The sequence below is a fragment of the Lynx canadensis genome, chromosome A2, assembly GCF_007474595.2.
Source record: "Lynx canadensis isolate LIC74 chromosome A2, mLynCan4.pri.v2, whole genome shotgun sequence".
Taxonomy (NCBI): domain Eukaryota; kingdom Metazoa; phylum Chordata; class Mammalia; order Carnivora; family Felidae; genus Lynx; species Lynx canadensis.
The window spans coordinates 7,087,126-7,106,891 of record NC_044304.2 but is presented as its reverse complement, the minus strand read 5'-3'; the positions used below and the strand labels follow the sequence as shown (position 1 = coordinate 7,106,891).

The window sequence follows — 19,766 nt, the reverse complement described above, 5'->3', positions numbered from 1 at the left end:
TCCGCAAGCAGCGGCTGCCACCCGGGGCCCAACCCCTCTGCTCTTGAGGCCCCGTCCCGTACGCTGACCTCGTGGCGGAAACCGGAAGCGGAAGTGCTAATCGGAAACCGACTCACTTCGAGCTCCGCCCCGCTTCTAATGCGTTGGCTCCCCGGAGGTTTCGAGTTTCTGCGACTGGCAGGGAATCGCGGGTGCGCCGCGCCCGAGGGTCCGCGGCCGCCCGGGTCCGTCCCAGAGCCTCGGTCGGCTCCGCCTGCGCGGGTGGGGGTCGGGGCCGCGGCTCGGGGTCCCGGGTGGAGGCAGGGCCTTCTCTCTGCCCGCTGTGAGCCTCTCTGCGAAAGCTGCCAGAACAAACCGTGTCCTTTCTCCAGAGGAGAAACGTGTACGCGGTTGTGGACAACGGCCGCAGCGCCCCCTTCTCTCCGACGTGGCGATTGCGGTGCGTTCCGGTGGGGACTGGACGGAAATGCTCTGGCTGTGGTCACCCGTTACTGAAATGTGATGAATTGTTCAGGTGTTGCCTTGCTGTACGTTTGACCAGTTGTTAGTATTTAGCATGCATACATAGTGTACCTTCTCTACATCTCTCTCCATGTGTAGAGTTAAATGTTTGTGGTAACCTCTTTGAAAGTAAGGAGGTGGAAATAAGTTGCAGGCATATTTCATCTTTAGCATTGGGTTAATTGCCTCCCATGTAACAACAAAGGAGTTATGTAAAAACTGTAGATTAATACCCAAAGTGAGAAATGAACAAGAGGTTTGCATAGGCCCTTCCATTAAAAACAAAAACAGATGGGCAACGAATATATAAAGAGGTGCTCCATGTCATTAGCAACCAGGGATTTGCAAATAAAAACCACAGTGTGATACTACTGCACACACTGAATGGCTAAAAGTAAAACTGAAAAGGGAAAAACAGTGCCCGGTATTGGTTGAGATGTTCGTAGACTGCTAGTGGAAACACATTTTTAAAGTATATCAACTAAATATGATCTGGTGGTGACACACCAGTGATGCACACACGTGGCCACCAATTGAACATAAACACTATATGTAACATCATTATTTGAAATATCCCTCGCTTGGAAGTAACTGAAAGTGGATCAAGGGATGAGCCGATGACTTGTGGCGTGTATTTTTTGTGGCATAGTCAAAATGAGCAAAGAGAAGGAACGCAGAGGTAACCCCTTGGATGAAGCTCACAAGCAATGTCCGATGAAAGAAGCCAGACGCAAAAGATTGCAGGCTTTTAGATACCTTTTCTTTAAAATTCTCTCTCTCAAAAGTAAATAAACATTAAAAAGGTTAGAAAAAAAATGGGGTGCCTGAGTGGCTCAGTCAGTCAAGCGCCTGACTCTTGATTTTGGCTCAGGTCATGATCTCATGGTTTGTGAGATTGAGCGCCACGTTGGGCTCTGTGCTGACAGCTCAGAGCCTGCCTGGCATTCTCTGTCTCTGTCTCTTCTCTGCCCCTCCCTCCATCTCTCTCTCTTTCTCAAAAGTAAATACGCATTAAAAAAATTAAATAAAAATTCAAAAATAGGCAGTACGCTGCCGAGTGTTAAATGTCAGGATAGTGGTTGCAGTTGGGAAGCGTGGAGTTAGTGACTTGGAAAAGAGACAAGGAATATGTCTGAGATGCTGGATATGGAAATATTCTATTTCTCAACCTGGAATGATGTTACATGGGACTGTTCATTTCTGAATACTTCATTGAGATTTTTATTCATGATTGCCTCCCTTAATCATATGTATGTTGTAATTCCATAAAAGAAGTTTAAGAAATGGAACTAAGGGCGCTGCTTGATAAAGTTGAGCAAGGAATATAGAAGTAGAAGAAAATATACTGGGAGCCTGGGTGACTTCGTTGGTTAAGCATCAGACTTCAGCTCAGGTCAGGATCTCACGGTTCGTGAGTTTGCACATCCGTTGAGCTTGAGCCCCATTTCAGGTGAGCATGAGCCCCAGCAGGGTAAGCCCTGCTTCTCTCCCCTCTCTCTCAAAAAGGAGGAGGAGGGGGCGCCTGGGTGGCGCAGTCGGTTAAGCGTCTGACTTCAGCCAGGTCACGATCTCGCGGTCCGTGAGTTCGAGCCCCGCGTCAGGCTCTGGGCTGATGGCTCAGAGCCTGGAGCCTGTTTCCGATTCTGTGTCTCCCTCTCTCTCTGCCCCTCGCCCGTTCATGCTCTGTCTCTCTCTGTCCCAAAAATAAATAAAAAACGTTGAAAAAAAATTAAAAAAAAAAAAAAAAGGAGGAGGAGGAGGAGGAAGAGGAGGAGAAGAGGGAGAAGGAGAAAATGTACTGAAAGGGTGAATAAAAATAAAACCAATACTTAATGGAGAAAAGTAGAACTGAACAGCAATATGAAAAGGCAAAAAGATGCACAATATATTTGTGTACTAGTCTTTGGTTAATTGTAAGAAAATAGGGAAAGCCTTCAGTTTCGACATAAAAACAACGATGTGTTTCTGACACTGTTGGAATGGCTAACATTAGAAATGTATTTCGAGTTTTTCTAAAATCACAATATTCAGTTTCGGATGGCCATCTGTTTATTACCTCCATTGCCCCATTTAATTGTGAGATCCCCAAGAACTGTTCCCTCCTCATTGCCTCATACCTGGCCTCGCTTAAAGAAGGTCCTTACTGAATATTAGCTGACTGCATGAAGCAGTAAGAGACAGAAGGAGGTGAAGTTTCCAAATCCAGCCAAGCTCCAGCAGTGGGTACTCAGAGGGACTTCTGATTGCATAAAACCTTTTGTATTTCTCATCTCCATTATGCCCAGCAGAGGGTGTGGACGGAGTATTATTAAATGATAGTTATTTATACCCAATTTGGAGTGTTGTTCTAACAATGAAAGGAGATTATATATGTACAACTACTAATGATAGTAAATAGCAGTTGATAATATTTGTATGATAGGGTATTAGACGGTTTTTAATGGCTGTCACGTGTTTTCATCTGCACAGATATGGCTAAAGAGTGATGGTTGATGATTGAGGAAAAATGTCTGATGTTTAATGATGGATGTTGTGAACCAGTTAGCCAGATACTCCAGTGTATGAAGAGAAATTGAGATCAACGTCTTAAACTCAAAAGCTCCTCTGAAGTGGTCTGAGCAAGAGATGGAATATTCTGGAAACTCTATCAGATTCACAGGATGGCAGCCCTTGATGTGAATCAGGTGGGTGGTGAGTCCTTGCTGATGCTTCTTTCCAAATTTGTTTGCTTCATGTAGTTCCTTCACAAATGGCAGAGCCAGCACTCGGGGCTGAGTGATCTTGCGGTGGACCATATAAGCGTGATTGAAATGAGCAGAGTGTGTATAAGTCAGGTTTCTGGGATTTGAGATGCAGGAAGGTGTGTGTGTGTGTGTGTGTGTGTGTGTGTGTGTGTGCGTGCTTTTTCAGGGGGTAATATATTCACGAATTCTATTGTGTCAAACAGCTCTGCCTCACTGTAATTTGTATAACTCAAGATGGAATTAAAAAAAAATGTTTATTTATTTTGAGAGAGAGAGCACCCATGTGCACGTGCAGGGCAAGGGCAGGGAAAGAGAGAGAGAATGAGAATATCCCAAGCAGACTGTGTGGAGCCTGACCCGAGGCTTGATCTCATAACTGTGAGATCATGACCTGAGCCAAAATCAAGAGTTGGATGCTCAACTGACTGAGCCACCCAGGTGCCCATAAGATGGAATTTTTAACCTGTATCTCGTGGGTAGTAAGATCCAGAAAACCATCGTCTTGCTCCAGGTAACTCAGTCATATGGAATTAGCGTGTTTGGTGTGTGTTCTGTGCATGGTGTGGACCGTTCATAGGCATGTGGTTATTGGAATTGGATTGGCTTCAGAGTTCATGGCCTTCTCTCTGAGGTCATCTTTCTTGGGACCTTTTCTGTCTTTAGAGGAAATGAAACTCGAAGAGGCAAGGATGGTGGCTGGGTTACTGATGGATTCTTCTCAGGTAAGTAGAAAGTTGACCTTTCTTCAGAATGTCCTGTTTCTCTCTGTCAGGTAGCCTTATCTTCTTGTAATGTCCCCAGACTTTTTATAGCAATTAATGGCCCTGCTTAAGGAATGAGTCCCAGGTAAATGTCTCCAGGACTCATGACATCTCAGAATACATAGGGATTATACTGGATGTGATTCTTTTATCTCCATATTCATTAATTCTTTCTGATGCTTGGTCATGCTTGTTGGCTTACCGTTTCGCTGAGTGTTATGATAGATACTGAGGAATGATATGAAGGTATCTAATCTCATGGAATGCATGTGTTACTGTGGAAATAATTCATCTCTTAGTAGATTTTACAGAGTGTTACAGTGTGCTCAGTGCTAACCGCAGCCTATAAATAGAGGAGGAAAATAAAGCAAGAAGCGCCCACAATAAAGTTGTGGTAACATAAGTTTCATCACATGTCAGACATGCCGGTAAATCCACATGACTGGCTGTGATCACCAGGCACGTCTATAGCTGGAGAGCAGACGAGGTCTGGGCCCGAGAGTACTGTAGGCTTCTGGTCTACCTTCCTCAGTCCTTCATCTTTCTGAGAACCTCAAAGAAGATGCTAGTTTGCTGAAGGCAGCATGTGTCTGATGGTTTAGCACTTAGTGACCTTTGAGTATGTAGCTGTGGACTTTACCCAGGAGGAGTGGACTTTGTTGGATCAAACACAGATTGCTCTCTACAGAGATGTGATGTTGGAGAACTACCAGAATCTCATCACACTAGGTAAGCATCGTTTCTTCACTGAACCCCTTATGAAAAAAATGTTTCTTAAGTACCTTTGCTGTCAAATGGGAAGACTGTGGTAAACAAGACAGACATAATCCCTGGCCTCAGGGGCCTCACTCTCTGGAGGATTCCCTGTGCAAATGAAGATCTGTCTAGATAAATGATACTCTTTTAGGGACTGAAAACCTTAAGACTTAAAAAAAATTTTTTTTTATTAACATTCATTTTTGAGAGACAGAGACAGAGCGTGAACGGGGGAGGAGCAGAGAGAGGGAGACCCAGACTCCAAAGAAGACTCCAGGCTCTGAGCTGTCAGCACAGAGCCTGACACGGGGCTTGAACTCACAAACCGCGAGATCATGACCTGAGCTGAAGTTGGATGCTTAATCGACTGAGCCACCCAGGCACCCCATGAAAACCTTAAGACTTTACTTTATTTTATTACTTTTTTTTTCAGTTTTTATTTTAATTTCATTATAGTTAACATACAGTGTTAATTTCAGGTATACAATATAGTGATTCAGCATTTCTGCATAGTACCCCATGCTCATTACAAGTGTACTCCTTAATCCCCATCACCTATTTAACCCAACCCTCCTGCTCCCCTCCCCTCAGGTAATCATCAGTTTGTTCCCTATAATTAAGAGTCTGCTTCTTGATTTGCCTCTGGTTTTTTTTTCCCCCTTTACTTGTTTGTTTTGTTTTGTTTTTTAATTTAATTTTTTTTAAATTTACATCCAAATTAGTTAGCATATAGTGCAACAGTGATTTCAGGAGTAGATTCCTTAGTGCCCCTTACCCATTTAGATCATCCCCCCTCCCACACCCCCTCCAGTAATCCTCTGTTTGTTCTCCCTATTTATGAGTCTCTTCTGTTTTGTCCTCCTCCCTATTTTTATATTATTTTTGTTTCCCTTCCCTTATGTTCATCTGTTTTGTCTCTTAAAGTCCTCATATGAATGAAGTCCTATGATATTTATCTTTCTCTGACTAATTTCACTTAGCATAATACCCTCCAGTTCCATCTACGTAGTTGCAAATAGCAAGATTTCATTCTTTTTGATTGCCGACTAATACTCCATTGTATATATATATATATCCCACATCTTCTTTATCCATTCATCCGTTGATGGATATTTGGGCTCTTTCCATACTTTGGCCGTTGTTGATAGTGCTGCTATAAACACTGGGGTGCATGTGCCCCTTCAAAACAACACACCTGTATCCCTTGGATAAATGCCTAGTAGTGCAATTGCTGGGTCATAGGGTAGTTCTATTTTTAGTTTTTTGAGGAGCCTCCAGACTGTTTTCCAGAGTGGCTGCACCAGCTTGCATTCCCACCAGCAGTGCAAAAGAGATCCTCGCTCTTTGCATCCTCACCAACATCTGTTGTTGCCTGAGTTGTTAATGTTAGCCATTCTGACAGGTGTGAGGTGGTATCTCATTGTGGTTTTGATTTGTATTTCCCTGATGATGAGTGATGTTGAGCATGTTTTTATGTGTCGGTTGGCCATCTGGATGTCTTCTTTGGAGAAGTGTCTCTTCATGTCTTTTGCCCATTTCTTCACTGGATTAGTTGTTTTTTGGGTGTTGAGTTTGAGAAGTTCTTTATAGATTTTGGATACTAACCCTCTGTCTGATATATCATTTGCAAATATCTTCTCCCATTCTGTCGGTTGCCTTTTTTGCAAAACCTTAAGACTTAAGATGTGTATGAGGCCAGATGTGATTTTCAGGTCTTAGAGTTCTCTAGTCTTTTGAGGGCACAAAGAATGTACTTCGATTTTTTTTTAATGTTTTTTAATGTTTTTATTTATTTTTGAGACAGAGAGAGACAGAGCATGAACAGGGGAAGGGGCAGAGAGAGAGGGAGACACAGAATCTGAAGCAGGCTCCGGGCTCTGAGCTGTCACCACAGAGCCCGACGCGGGGCTCGAACTCATGGACTGTGAAATCATGACCTGAGCTGAAGTCAGACGCTTAACTGACCGAGCCACCCAGGCTCATTTTTTTTTTTTTTAATTTAGAAAAATCTCACCTGTGAGATGCTTAACTGACTGAGCCACCCAGGCGCCCCTGTACTTTGCTTTTTGTTCCTTTTAGAATAGTTTTATTGCATTGATTTAAAATTTCATGTGATGATTTTGCTGTTTGTAAAGTGAGACTTCACCGTTTTCAGAAACTGTGAAGGCTAAAATGTTGGTTCCTATCCAAAGACCTGCATTTCGTGTCTTGCAGGGTTCTCTTTATGTATTTTTCCCTTAAGCAGGATACAAATCATGCAAACCTGATCTCAGCTCTGCATTGGAAGGAGCAGAATTGCTGAGGACAGGAGGGAGAGGAGTTCTGCAGGGTAAGTTCATGATACGGTTTTGTGCAGAGAGATGCCAGTCTAGGAAAGGCGCAGTCCATTTAGAAATGCCACTTGGCAAGCTTTTGGAGGTCTACCCTTTTTCAGAGAAGGCTGAATGAAGCCGCTTCGTTTCTGAGTTTGCTCAGGAAACTTTAACTCCCTTTACCTTTAAATTTCCATTGATCTCAACCTTCTTCTGTTCTCTCAGAAAGATCTGTCTGGCTCATTTGAAAATTTCATTACTTGCAGGTAGGTTTTTTTACAATACTTTCTATTTTGTTTCCTGACTCTCTCAGTGTTTTTTGTTTACTGTCAGCCTTAGTTTTCCTGAGTATTAAGCTTTGTAAATTGCCTGCAGTTTCGACCCCATACTCTTATGAATGCCAGACTTCTCTAACACACTGCCCTCTTTGTAGTCCCAAGTTCCCTTTTTTCAACCTTTTTGTCTTGTTCCACTCATATTTATATACAAGTATGTGCCATATGTTTTTTTCTTTTTGGATAAAATACACAAATGAACCATTTTGGTGAGTGTGATTTATTGGTACTGAGTACATTCACAGTGGTGTGCAACCATCAGCTCTTTTTAGTTACGAAATACTTTCGCTTAAAAAGGAAACCCTGTAACCAATCAGCAGTCAGCCTCCGTTCAGCCCTACCCCCAGCCCCTGCAACCACTAATCTACTTTCTATTTACAGGTGTACCTATTCCGTACGTATCTAGTAAAATCATACAGAATTCAATTTCATGACAATGTGCGGGGGCATATGGTCCTTTTATGTTTAACTTGTTAAGAATTACCAAACTATTGTATATAGAGGCTGTACCGTACTATATTCCCTCGGACAGTGTGGAAGTTACTCCACATTCTTGCTATCATCACTTATTTCCTTTTTTTCTTTTCTGTTTTTTAAATCTTTTTAAAAATTTTACTTATTTTGGGGCACCTGGGTGGCTCAGCCAGTTAAGCATGCGACTTCAGCTCAGGTCATGATCTCACAGCTCGTGAGTTCTAGCCCCACATCGGGCTCTGTGCTGACAGCTAGGAGACTGGAGCCTGCTTCGGATTCTGGGTCTCCCTCACTCTCTGCCCCTCCCCCACTCATACTCTATATCTCTGTCTCTCTCTCCCTCTCTCTCTCTCTCAAAAATAAACATTAAAAAAAATTTACTTATTTTGAGAGAGAGAGAGAGAGAGAGAGTGCACGTGCACAAGCTGGGGAGGGGCAGAAAGTGAGGGAGAGAGAGAATCCCAGGCAGGCTCTGCGCTGTCAGCACAGAGCCCCACCTGGGGCTCAAACTCATGAGCCGTAAGATCATGACCTGAGCTGAAATCAAGAGTCAGATGCTTAGCCGACTGAGCCACCCAGGTGCCCCATCTTCTTTTTTTTGTTTTAATAGTAACCATCCTAGAGTATGCAGTGGTGTCTTACCATTGTTTTGATGTGCATTTCCCTAAAACAAATGATGTTGAACATCTTATCCTGTGCTTGTTGACCATTTCTGTGTCTTTGGAGAAATGCTGATTCAAGTTCTTTGCCCCTTTTTTACCTTGTGTTGTTTTTTGTTGTTGACGTGCAGGAGTTCTTTCTGGCCTCTCATAGCGGGCCCAAAGCACATGTATGATTTGCATGTTTTTTCTCCCATTTTGTGGATATCGTTGTGTTCTTTTTGATAGTGTTTTTTGATGCACAAACAGTTTTAATTTTGGTGGGGTCCCATTTATCTTTGTTTTCTTTGGTCCTTTTTCATATCTTACAAAGATTAGACACTGTCAGATCCAAGGTTCTAAAGATTTACCCCCTTGCTTTCTTCTAAGATTTTTTAATAGTTTTAGCCTTTACATTAGGTTTTTGGTCCATTTTTATTTTATTTTTTTTATTAAAAATTTTTTTTTACATTTATTTATTTTTGAGAGACAGAGTGAGACAGAGCACTAGTGGGGGAGGGGCAGGGGGTGGTGAGACACAATCCAAAGCAGACGCCAGGCTCTGAGCTGTCAGCACGGAGCCCAACGTGGGGCTGGAGTTCACAGACCGAGAGATCATGACCTGAGCTGAAGTCAGACGCTAAGCCGACTGAGCCACCCAGGCGCCCCAGATTTTTGATCCATTTTGAGTGAATTTGTGTATATGGTCTGAATCAGGGGTCTGCTTTGATTCTTCTGCATAGAGCTATCCAGGTATCCTAGCACTAGGTGTTGAAGAGACTATTCTTTCCCCCATTAAATTGTCCTGGCACACTGTTGAGAGTATGTTTTTTGTTTTTTCTTTTTCTGGATTCATGTTTATGTCTATCCTTTTGCCTGTACCACCCTTTTTTTTTTTTTGAGTTATTTATTTTAGAGAGAGAGTTTGCAAGCAAGAGCGCACACAAAAGGGGGAGGGGCAGAGAGAGAGAAAGGGAGACAGAATCCAAAGCAGACTCCAGGCTCTGAGCTGTCAGCACAGAGCCTGACGCGGGGCTTGAACTCAGGAACCATGAGATCATGACCTGGGTTGAAGCTGGGTGTTTAACCAGCTGGGCCACCCAGGTGCCCCTGTACCACCCATTTTTGATGCTGTACTTTTTAGTTCTTTTGGTTCTTTAAAAAAAAGAATTTGTTTTAACATTTATTCATTTTTGAGAGAGAGAGAGAAGGAGAGAGAGAAAGAGAGGCAAAGTATGAGTGGGGGAGGGGCAGAGAGAGAGGAAGACAGAATCCAAAGCAGGCTCCAGGCTCCAAGCTGTCAGCACAGAGCCCATCATGGGGCTCGAACCCACGAACTTTGAGATCATGACCCAAGCTGAGGTCCGACACTTCATCAACTGAGTCACCCAGGTGCCCGTCTTTTGATTCTTTTTAGTTTCTGTCTCTTATTGATAATTTCTTTAGCGAAACATAATTCTTCTAGTTTCCTATAGTTCTTTGTCCATGGTTTCTGTTAGCTGGGTGTGTTGAAACAAATGGATTTAAGGTTGTTACTAAGTCCAGTGCTTTGGCTTTTAGGAGCAATTTTTTTTTTTTTTAATTTTAGAGAGAGTAAATGAGCAAGGGAGAGAGGCACAGGGGGAAAGAGAAAGAGAGAGAGAAAGAGAAAGAAAGAGAGAATCCCAAGCAGGCTCCACACTCAGCACAGAGCCCAACATGGGGCTCAATCCCACAACCCTGGGATCATGACATGAGCCGAAATCAAGAGTCAGATGCTCAGCTGACTGAGCCACCCAGGAGCCCTAGGAACATAAATTCTAGATATCATAATGCAGCTGTTTGAAAATCTGATTCACCCCTCTCCCAGGGTTTGCTGTTGCTGCTTGTTGTGTATTGTTGATGTTTGCTTAGTGGCTTTTATAAATTATTTTTGTATGTTCTGCATTTCTTTTCAGTGCTGTCCCTGAAATCTGTCTTCTGTTAATTTAGTGGTCACTAAACTAGAGTGACAGGGGCGCCTGGGTGGCACAGTCGGTTAAGCGTCCGACTTCAGCCAGGTCACGATCTCGCGGTCCGTGAGTTCGAGCCCCGCGTCAGGCTCTGGGCTGATGGCTCAGAGCCTGGAGCCTGTTTCCGATTCTGTGTCTCCCTCTCTCTCTGCCCCTCCCCCGTTCATGCTCTGTCTCTCTCTGCCCCCAAAATAAATAAACGTTGAAAAAAAAAAATTTAAACTAGAGTGACAGAAATTCCTTAAATGCCCGGAGCCAAGAGAAGAAAACTAAAAATGTTCTTTTGGTTTTTGTTGATGGGCTGTGTGTTGGGCCACTCCTTTGGTGTTTAGCTAGGCCATCTACAACTCTTCCTTAGTCTTCCGTCCCTGCTGGAGTGGATCCTGACGATCAGCCAGAGGTTGATCTTTGGATCCTCTTTGGATCCTCTCACCCTTTCCCAGCATGCATCCAGCCCCAGGTGTGCTTATGGACTTCTTGATTCTCTGGTAAACACTTGAGATTTTAAAGCTCTATTCAGGGGCACGTGGGTGGCTCAGTTGGTTAAGCATCTGACTTAGGTCATGATCTCACAGTTTGTGAGTTCAAGACCCGAATCAGGCTCTGTGCTGACAGCTTGGAGCCTGAAGCCTGCTTCAGATTCTGTGTCCCTCTCTCTCTGCCCCTGCCCTGCTGTGCTCTCTCTCCTTCAAAATAAACATTAAAAAAATAATAAAATAAAGCCCCTATTCACGCACATATCAACATTTCCGGTCCGTGCCTTCTAAGGCCTTTCAGGCTATGTTTTGTTTATCCCAAATGCTCTCCCTTTCCTCGGGCTGCTCTAGGCAATATTTTGGCTCTAGACATCTTCATCAGAAGTTGTCTGAGTAGCGCCTGAGTGGCACAGTCGGTTGAGCATCCGACCTTGGCTCAGGTCATGATCTCATGGTTCGTGGGTTCGAGCCCTGCATTGGGCTCTGTGCTGACAGCTCAGAGCCTGGAGCCTGCTTCTAATTCTGTGTCCCCTTTTCTCTCCTCCCCATCCCTGCTTGTGCTCTGTCTCTGTTTTTCAAAAATGAATAAAAATTTAAAAAAATTAAAAAAAAAGTTGTCTGAGATGCTGCCTTGTTCCTGGAAGTCTCTGCGTTGGGTGATACAACGCCACACCCTTGCGGCGGTGATACTCAAGGAAGCTGCCAGAAAGATCGAAGCACCCAGTGGTGCTTCTTTGAGAACAAGGTCCATAGCGCTCCTTTGAGCCCTCGCAACTTGCTCAAGGATGCATCCTGTTGTCTACACGGCTGGAGCTGATCCGAAGAGTGGGGATGGTAGGTGGGTAATTAAAATGCCTCAGCACTCACTTGATGAATTTATTTTTTATTTTTTTAACATTTATTTATTTTTGAGAGAGAGAGAGAGAGAGCGAGAGAGAGAGAGAGCGCACAGGGGAAGGGCAGAGGGACAAGGAGACACAGAATCTGAAACAGACTCCAGGCTCTGAGCTGTCAGCACAGAGCCCAATGCTGGGCTTGAACCAACAAACCATGTTATGACCTGAGCCGAAGTCAGATGCTCAACCAACTGAGCCACCCAGGCGCCCCTCTTGATGAGCTGAATTATAGCTGCTTCTTCCATCAGTGCTCCCTTTGTGAATGTACATTTTTTACTAGATTTCAAACTGCTGTGATAGTTTATTTTGATAGTTTTTGTAAGCTTGTTGGTTTTCTGGTGGGAAGGAGCCCTGGAATTCCCTCCTCCGCCATATTTTGTGGCATCAGTCCATGTGCTTTTAAACAGTTTTATCCCAGAATTTTTCGCCAAGACTATATTGTCCCACTTTTTTCCAGAAGTGGATTTGCAACTCCAAACCAAAGGTTCCACACCCCTTCGTGAGATTCCTTGGGAAAAAACACCAAATGGAATACAGTTGGTAAGATCTCCAAAAGTATTTCCTTTCCCCACATCAGGGCCAGAAGTACAAAATCCGGGAGAATGATATGAAATAAATGTCGTTTACCCAAAGAAAGCAGAATCTGTGAAGATTCTTTGAATATCAGGAACTTGAGGAGCACGCCAAACCTATTTCACACCTGTTTCTCCTCAGAGATCCACATATACACAGCTCAGGTGTTCAGTTTTTGATACACAGGGATTTAGTTGGAATAATTTAGGTTTTAAATGATGTAGTATGGGTAATTACCGGAGTAACTGTGTAAGATACTGTGAAAGTAGAGGATATAATGCAGGGTCCTAGCCTCAGAGTCTGTCTGTTCAGCTTAAAATAACTCAAAAACAGGGCAGGATCTCTGTACACTTAAATGGAAAAACAAAAAAACCAAAGCCTTCAATTATGATGTTTCCAATATATAAAAGTTGTGATGAGGGAAGAAGTTCTTTCATAATGAGTGTGAAAAAGTCTTTAGTTGTCATTTAAACCCTAATCAGCAGGAGAGAAGCAGTGCTGGGCAAGACGAGACGGTTCTAACGTGTGTCGAAGAGCGTTGAGTGGACACTCACGACTCACATTAGACAGGAAACTTCTAAGGGTAATGAGAATGGAGAAGCCTTTGAAACAAACTTTATTTGTACTTTGCTCAAAGAAATCCCTGTTGGAGAGAAAACTTCTGAGAGGGTTCAACACGATAAAGCTTTTGGCTAGCTCTCAGACCTTACTGGGCACACGAAAACTCAGACACAAGGGAGAGACATTGTCGGAGAACTTTTGTTAATCAGTCTTCCCGTAAGGTGCATGTGAGACACCACACTGGAGAGAAGCCATATGAATGTAAAGACTGCGGGAAAGCCTTCACTCATTCCTCATACCATACGGGTCACAGAAGAACTCACAGCAGAAAAAAGCCCTCTGTATGTGTGGAATGTGGGAAAGCCTTTACTCGATCCACAGGACTTCTTTTACACATGCGAAGTCGCACTGGAGAAAAACTACATGAATGTAAGGAATGTGGAAAAGCTTTTAATAATTCTTCACTGCTCAGTCAGCACGTAAGGTTGCACATCAGAGAGAAGCCATATGAAGGCAGGCAGTGTGGGAAAGCTTTCACTCAGTCATCGGGCCTTACCACACAGTTAAGAACTCACACTGGAGAGAAGGCCTATGCTTGTAAAGAACGTGGGAAAGCTTTTGCTCGTTCCACAAATCTCAATATGCACATGTGAACACACACTGCAGGAAAGCCATACAAGTGTAAAGAATGTGGGAAAGCCTTCAGATACTCCACGTGCTTTAACGTGCACGTGCGAACTCACGCTGGAGAGAAACCGTATGAATGTAGGGAATGTGGGAAAACCTCCACTCAGTCTTCAGCACTTGAGAAACACCTACAAATGTTCCTCAGACCTCAGTATTCACATCTTTTTAAAAATTTTTAACGTTTATTTATTTTTGAGAGACGGAGTGTGAGCAGGGGAGGGGCAGAAAGAGACAGGGAGACACAGAATGTGAAACAGGCTCCAGGCTCTGAGCTGTCAGCACAGAGCCCAACGTGGGACTCGAACTCACGAACCACAAGATCATGACCTGAGCCGAAGTGGGATGCCTAACTGACTGAGCCACCCAGGAGCCCCTTTCGTATTCACATCTAAACTCATTTGGATAAAGAACCTTATGAAATTAAAGAATGTGAGGTCGCTTTACTCATTTTTCATCCTTACGTGATAGGAACTTCCCTGGGGCAGAATTCCCATTCGTGTAATGTATGTGGGAGAGCAGTAATTGTTCATACTTTACAGAACATGTAAGAACTCACACTTGAGAGAACCCTACAGTTACAAGGAGTGTGGGAGAGTCTTTGTTGCTGTTGTGCTAACATTAATTTTACGTACCTAAAATTTCTGTAAAACTCAGGAGCGCCTGGCTGGCTCAGTTGGTAGAGCATGTGACTCTTGATCTCGGATTATGTAAAAATAACTAAGAGGGGCGCCTGGGTGGCTCAGTTGGTTAAGCACCTGACTCTTGATTTTGGCTTAGGTCATGATCTCACAGTTGTGAAATGAGCCCCACATCATCAGGCTCTGTGCTGTGCATGGAGCCCGCTTGAGATTCTCCCTCTCCCTCTCTGCCCCTCCCATTAGCATGTGCAGTAAATAAATGAATAAATAAATAAATAAATAAATAAATAAATAAATAAGAGATTACTGTAAAAGTCACGTGAAGGTAAGAACGAGATACAGCTTAAAATATGTTCACATGCTTTGATAGCACATAGCTCACTCTAGGGATCGGCCATCTGTATGTAAGAAATGTGGGGAAAACCTTAGTGCTGAGGCCTTAATATCCACCTGAGACTTCATACTGGCATCAAACCCTAAAAATGTAAAAGACAACAGGAAGACTTACCGTAATTTTAAGAACTCAACATGTAAAAACTCAACAGTGGAGAGATTTCTATACATACGAGGAATATGGGAAAACCTTCAGAAATTCTTGATTGCTTCATATGCAAGAGGAGTCATGACTGTGAGAAGTGCTGAAAATTGTTCAGGTGTCAATGAGTAAGTCATAACATGCAGTGGAGAGAAACCCTCTGATGGTAAGATGAATGCGGGAAAACTTTACTTCTGCCCCATAAGCGAATCTTTGATAATCTTTGATAATCTCACAGAGGCAGCAAATGTTATGAATCTCACAGAGGCAGCAAAGGGAAATGCCTCTGTGTGTGTGTGTGTGTGTGTGTGTGTGTGTGTGTGTGTGTGTGTGGTTTTTGGCTTTTGACCTTTAGTAAAAAATGATAATCCACACTGGAGAGAAACTGTGGTTATCGGGTTCATGGGAAATGGTGTATCCATCTTATAAATCTTAATCTGTGTGTGAAAACCCACCCTGGAAAGAAGCTGAATGAATGTAAAGTTGTGGGAATGATTTTTGGTAAATACACATCCCTTAAGAGACTCATGAGTGCTCGGGGCGCCCGGGTGGCTCTGTCAGTTAAGTGTTGGACTTCAGCTCAGGTCAGGATCTCACGGCTCATGGGTTCGAGCCCCGTGTCAGGCACTGTGCTGATAGTGTGGAATTGGCTTCTGATCCTCTCTCTTTGTCTCTCTCTCTGTCCCTCCCTGCAGTCGCATGTGCTCTCTCTCTCTCTCTCAAAAAATAAACATTTAAAAAATAAAGACACTCTAGAGAATTTCTGCAATATCATACTCATTTCATATAATGGTGTTTTCATTATGGTTCACCCCTAAAGACTTCCCTATGTAAGTCTTCAGTGAATTACAAGATATTTGGAAGTTTAATTGGCAATGTAAGAGCATTTTGTAAATGTTTTTAGGTAGTGCTTTCTAGTATATTTGCAAGTGGGTTATAAAATGGGCTCTTTATATATATCCTTATTTGGTTATTTATAGGAAAATTCTCTCTGGCTTTGTATGGCAAGTAGTATCTAGTCATCTCAATATTCTTTGTCCTTTGGTACCTTATAAATAGAATCCAGATTATCTCCAGGCATATAGTTTAAAAAAAATATTCCTACTTCTCAGGTTTCCTTGGGTTTATGGGAAGACTTATTTCATAGTCCTGGCTAGTGAGAAGTAGGCAGAAGTCATCAGTGTGGATTCTGGGAAAGCTGTTAAAAAGGGGATAGTCTCCAATGGCTTTTTCTCTTCAATGATTGGCCTCCATTCTTTCTCTTTCCTTCCTGGAAATCAGGTACATTTCTGGAGTTTAGGTGATATGTTGTGTACTATGAGGACAAAAGCCACAGATAATGTGGAATGGCTGAAAAACACAAGAGATGCCTTCCCCTCCTGGTATCATTGCTCAGCCATTGGATCTGTTTGTGTGTAGACTTCTTGGTACATGGGAAAACAAAGCTCATCAGGCTGAGCACCTATGTTTCAGTCATCAGTGTATAGGCGGCACTTAAAACCATTAGGTTAGATAATTTCACCTGAGGATTGGCAAGCCCTGGGACACTTTGGCAGTTGGGGTCATGGGAGGCAGTAGCAAGTGAATTGAGAAGTAGGATCCCATGGAACAGGAGTAGATTAAGATTGGTGTCTTAATCCATTAATCCAAAGCAAGGAGCAGTGACTTGCTCAACTATACCAAATGCTGATTGGGGGAGTTAAATGAGGATGGGATTTAACCATAAAAGTCATTGGGGACCTTTTCAAAAGCTGACTTTGTGGAACAGGGTGTGCCAAAGTCTTCTTGGGATAGATTTCTGAGAAATTTGTATATGCGTTGTCCATCCTGTTCTGCTCTGTCCATTCTATCCTGAATAAAGGTAAGTGCTTCTCTTTGACCTCACAATCTATACCTTAATATTCCAGCTTTACAATGTGTTATGAATTTACTATTACTGCTGTAACAAATCACCAAATGATGTCATAAGTCAACAAAAATTTTACTAGCTTACAGTTTTGGAGATCAGAACTCTGAAAAGGGTCTCACTGAACTAAAATCAATATGTTAACAGGACTGGAGGCTCTTGGGGTGAATCTGTTTCCTTGCTTTTTCCAGCTTCTAGATGCCTCACACTTTCCTTTCTTGGTGGATCTTTTTTTACTCCTTAAAGGCCAGCAACTTCAGTCCAAGTCTGTCTCATGCTGCCATCTCTTTGACTCTTCTGCTGTATCTCCTCCTGTTTGTTTGTTTTTTAAAGTAAACTCTACTCTCCCCCCAACCCCCACCATGTGGGGCTCAAAATCACAACTCCAAGATCAAGTGTTCTTATGCTCTCCCGACTGAGACAGCCAGGTGCACCCCCTATGCCACATTATTTTAATGTGACTTTTTAATGTGACTCTGTGACTTTATTCTTTCTGTTCTAATTTTACAGATGGAGAGAGTGGGGGGGAGGGGCAGAAGGAGAGAGAGAAGGAGAGAGAGAGAGAGAGAGAGAGAGAGAGAGAGAGAGAGAGAGAGAATCCTGAGCAGAGTCCATGCTCAGCATGGAGCCTGATGTGGGGCTCCATCCCATGACCCCGAGATCATGACCAGAGCTGAAATCAAGAGTCAGATGCTCAACTGACTGTGCCACCCAGGTGCCCCTGATATTTTCCACTCTCAAATTTTGTAGTTCTAGCATGCAAACAGAAAATTGTGTGAAGATCCTTAAGTGCTGCTAATAAGTACAAAATAGTGGGTCCATATGTATCCACCTTCCAGATAAATAAGGTGGAAGATTGCCTTACCCGTGTGAGTCGTCCTTCTTGCATCACCTTCTTCCGTTTAGGAGGAAACCATTGTTTTTGGACATTGGCTTAGCCGTTGTATTCATCATATTTTTAATTTTCTGTGTATTATATTGCTTTAACATCTTTGGGGTCTTGCTGCCTGGTGAGAGATGACTGCCCCTCCCAAGACTAGCTAATTTGTTTTTTTGACATAAATTGTTTATTAGGTAAGAATTTTACAAATGTTAGATTAGCAGTAATAATGGAGCTGGAGAGTATTGGGTCCACTGCATGCCACCCGGTGAGAACCACTAATAGTGTGGTGGAACTTGTCACCTTTTCCAAGGCCACGGCTCTTGCCCCTGCAGATGTTGGCCTTCCCATCTCCCTATGCTTGTGGACTGGTTTGGTGATCACCTGGGTGTCAGGGTTTCTCGATAACTTATAGAACGGATCAATGAGGATAAACGCAAAAGAATTAGTATGTGGAATCTTCGCCAACCCAGTAAGAATTCAAGACTCTCAGAGCCCCACAGTGGGATTCGGCTCTCTTTTCTGCAATAGACTGAAGGCGTTGGGCAAAATTTGGCTGGTTAACACCATGGTGGACAGGCTTGCCATAGATTGCACCCTTAGAAACTGGGCCACTGTGTCACACACGAATCCAATGTAGGACGTGGCTTGGCTTTGTACCCCAGTCTGCATGCTTTATCACGCTGGGTTGGGCGGGGGGCCCTGTGAAGCTCAGAGAGCTGGTAGAACTGTCAGCAGTGCACCCTGAGAAGAAAGCACATTACATCAGATTGCTTCTTCCTCCATAGCTCCTGGATATACAGTACTGTATATCAAAGTGAGTTTCCCCATAAGAAATCATGAAGACTCAGATGGTTCATTCCACAACCCAAAAATATTCCTATAAAAATGACTGTAATACTGTAATATAATACAGAATGATAAAGAAAATGCAAAATATAAAGAAAAATAAATTAACCTGGATTTAACTTTGAAAGCCTTTTTGGCTGGTGTGAGGGAGGCAAGAGAGGAGGGTTATTGTGTAGGAATGACTTTCACTATTATGGGTGTTGACTATAGTACTGTATTAATGAACTCTTGTCATATACTGTATTTAATGTAACTGGCAATAGGACAGCAGAGGAAAGGGTCCATGTCTGCAGGCAGGCTGACCTAGAATGGAGCAAAGCATTCCCATCCCAAGCTTACTCTTGTATGGAAAAGCAAAGGACTGTCCCTAGGTGCTTTGAAGTGACAAAAACTACACTAGTGCCAGTTGTGGGCATCTTCCAGTGTTCTGAACAATCACTGATTTCTGCCAAACACCTTGCCTGGGACTGAGCATCAGAGCATGGGAGACAATCACCCACAATCCCGCAGAGAGAAGGAGAGAGAACCATTGGCTCATTTGTGATCATGTGATGTTTGGCGTGATGCACTACTTGTATTGCAAGGCATCGTTCATTTATCAAGTTAAAACGTATTAGAAAGGTTTGCTCCTCTTGCGGAACACTCACAGAACAAGTTACTCACAATCCAAGGTTTTGCTGTCCTTGTAAGTGCCATCTTGGTTTACCTTTCAGCTAATGACTGCCTCCAGAGGGAAAGGCAGGACTAGCTAATCCTTAAAGATGGTAAATAACTTCCTTGGAAGCTCACCTTTCATATGCAGACCAACAACTCCAGAGCCCATACTCCAATCACCTCCTTTATCTTAACTGCCCCACTCTGATCCAATATTCCTCCTGCCCTAAATCAACCTAGGGCTAGGTAGCAGGCAACTCCTATGATCCAGAGCCCCCTGGAATTACTCAAATGACACAATGTTTAGCTTTACCTTGGTCTGTCTTGCCTTTCCTGCAGGAACCCCCAACACAGCTCTGACCTATGCTTTCCTTTCACTCCTGTTTCTGCCTCCTGACCTGGTGCTTCCCTATGTGATCCTGTGTTAGCTGGTGTGCCCCCTTCTCTTGGGACTGTGCATGATAAACTTTCAGTGGCATTAACCTGTGTTACCATCCAGTCACCTTTATAATTTAAGACCCCAGCACAAATCATTTGGCACAAGGTGACTCAGTGTTTTAGTGGGGTGCATGCCTCTAGGCTGCTCTTGGCTCACTGAC

At 43.3% G+C, this 19,766-nt stretch overlaps 1 protein-coding gene, 1 long non-coding RNA gene and 1 pseudogene across 2 annotated transcripts; 2 read left to right on the top strand and 1 right to left on the bottom strand.

The window, feature by feature from the left end:
- The first annotated feature begins 278 nt into the window (after positions 1 to 278).
- On the top strand, positions 279 to 4,786 carry LOC115503528. Its single transcript, XR_003965400.1, has 4 exons — positions 279 to 439; positions 2,971 to 3,185; positions 3,909 to 3,967; positions 4,695 to 4,786. It is a non-coding gene; the product is annotated as an uncharacterized LOC115503528 (long non-coding RNA).
- A 7,896-nt stretch (positions 4,787 to 12,682) lies between these two features.
- On the top strand, positions 12,683 to 13,884 carry LOC115527636 (zinc finger protein 846-like). Its single transcript, XM_030335420.1, is given in 2 exon segments — positions 12,683 to 12,706; positions 13,240 to 13,884. Coding segments are annotated over 2 exon segments (669 nt in total).
- A 3,997-nt stretch (positions 13,885 to 17,881) lies between these two features.
- On the bottom strand, positions 17,882 to 19,336 carry LOC115527633 (annotated as a pseudogene).
- Between the last annotated feature and the right edge of the window lie 430 nt (positions 19,337 to 19,766).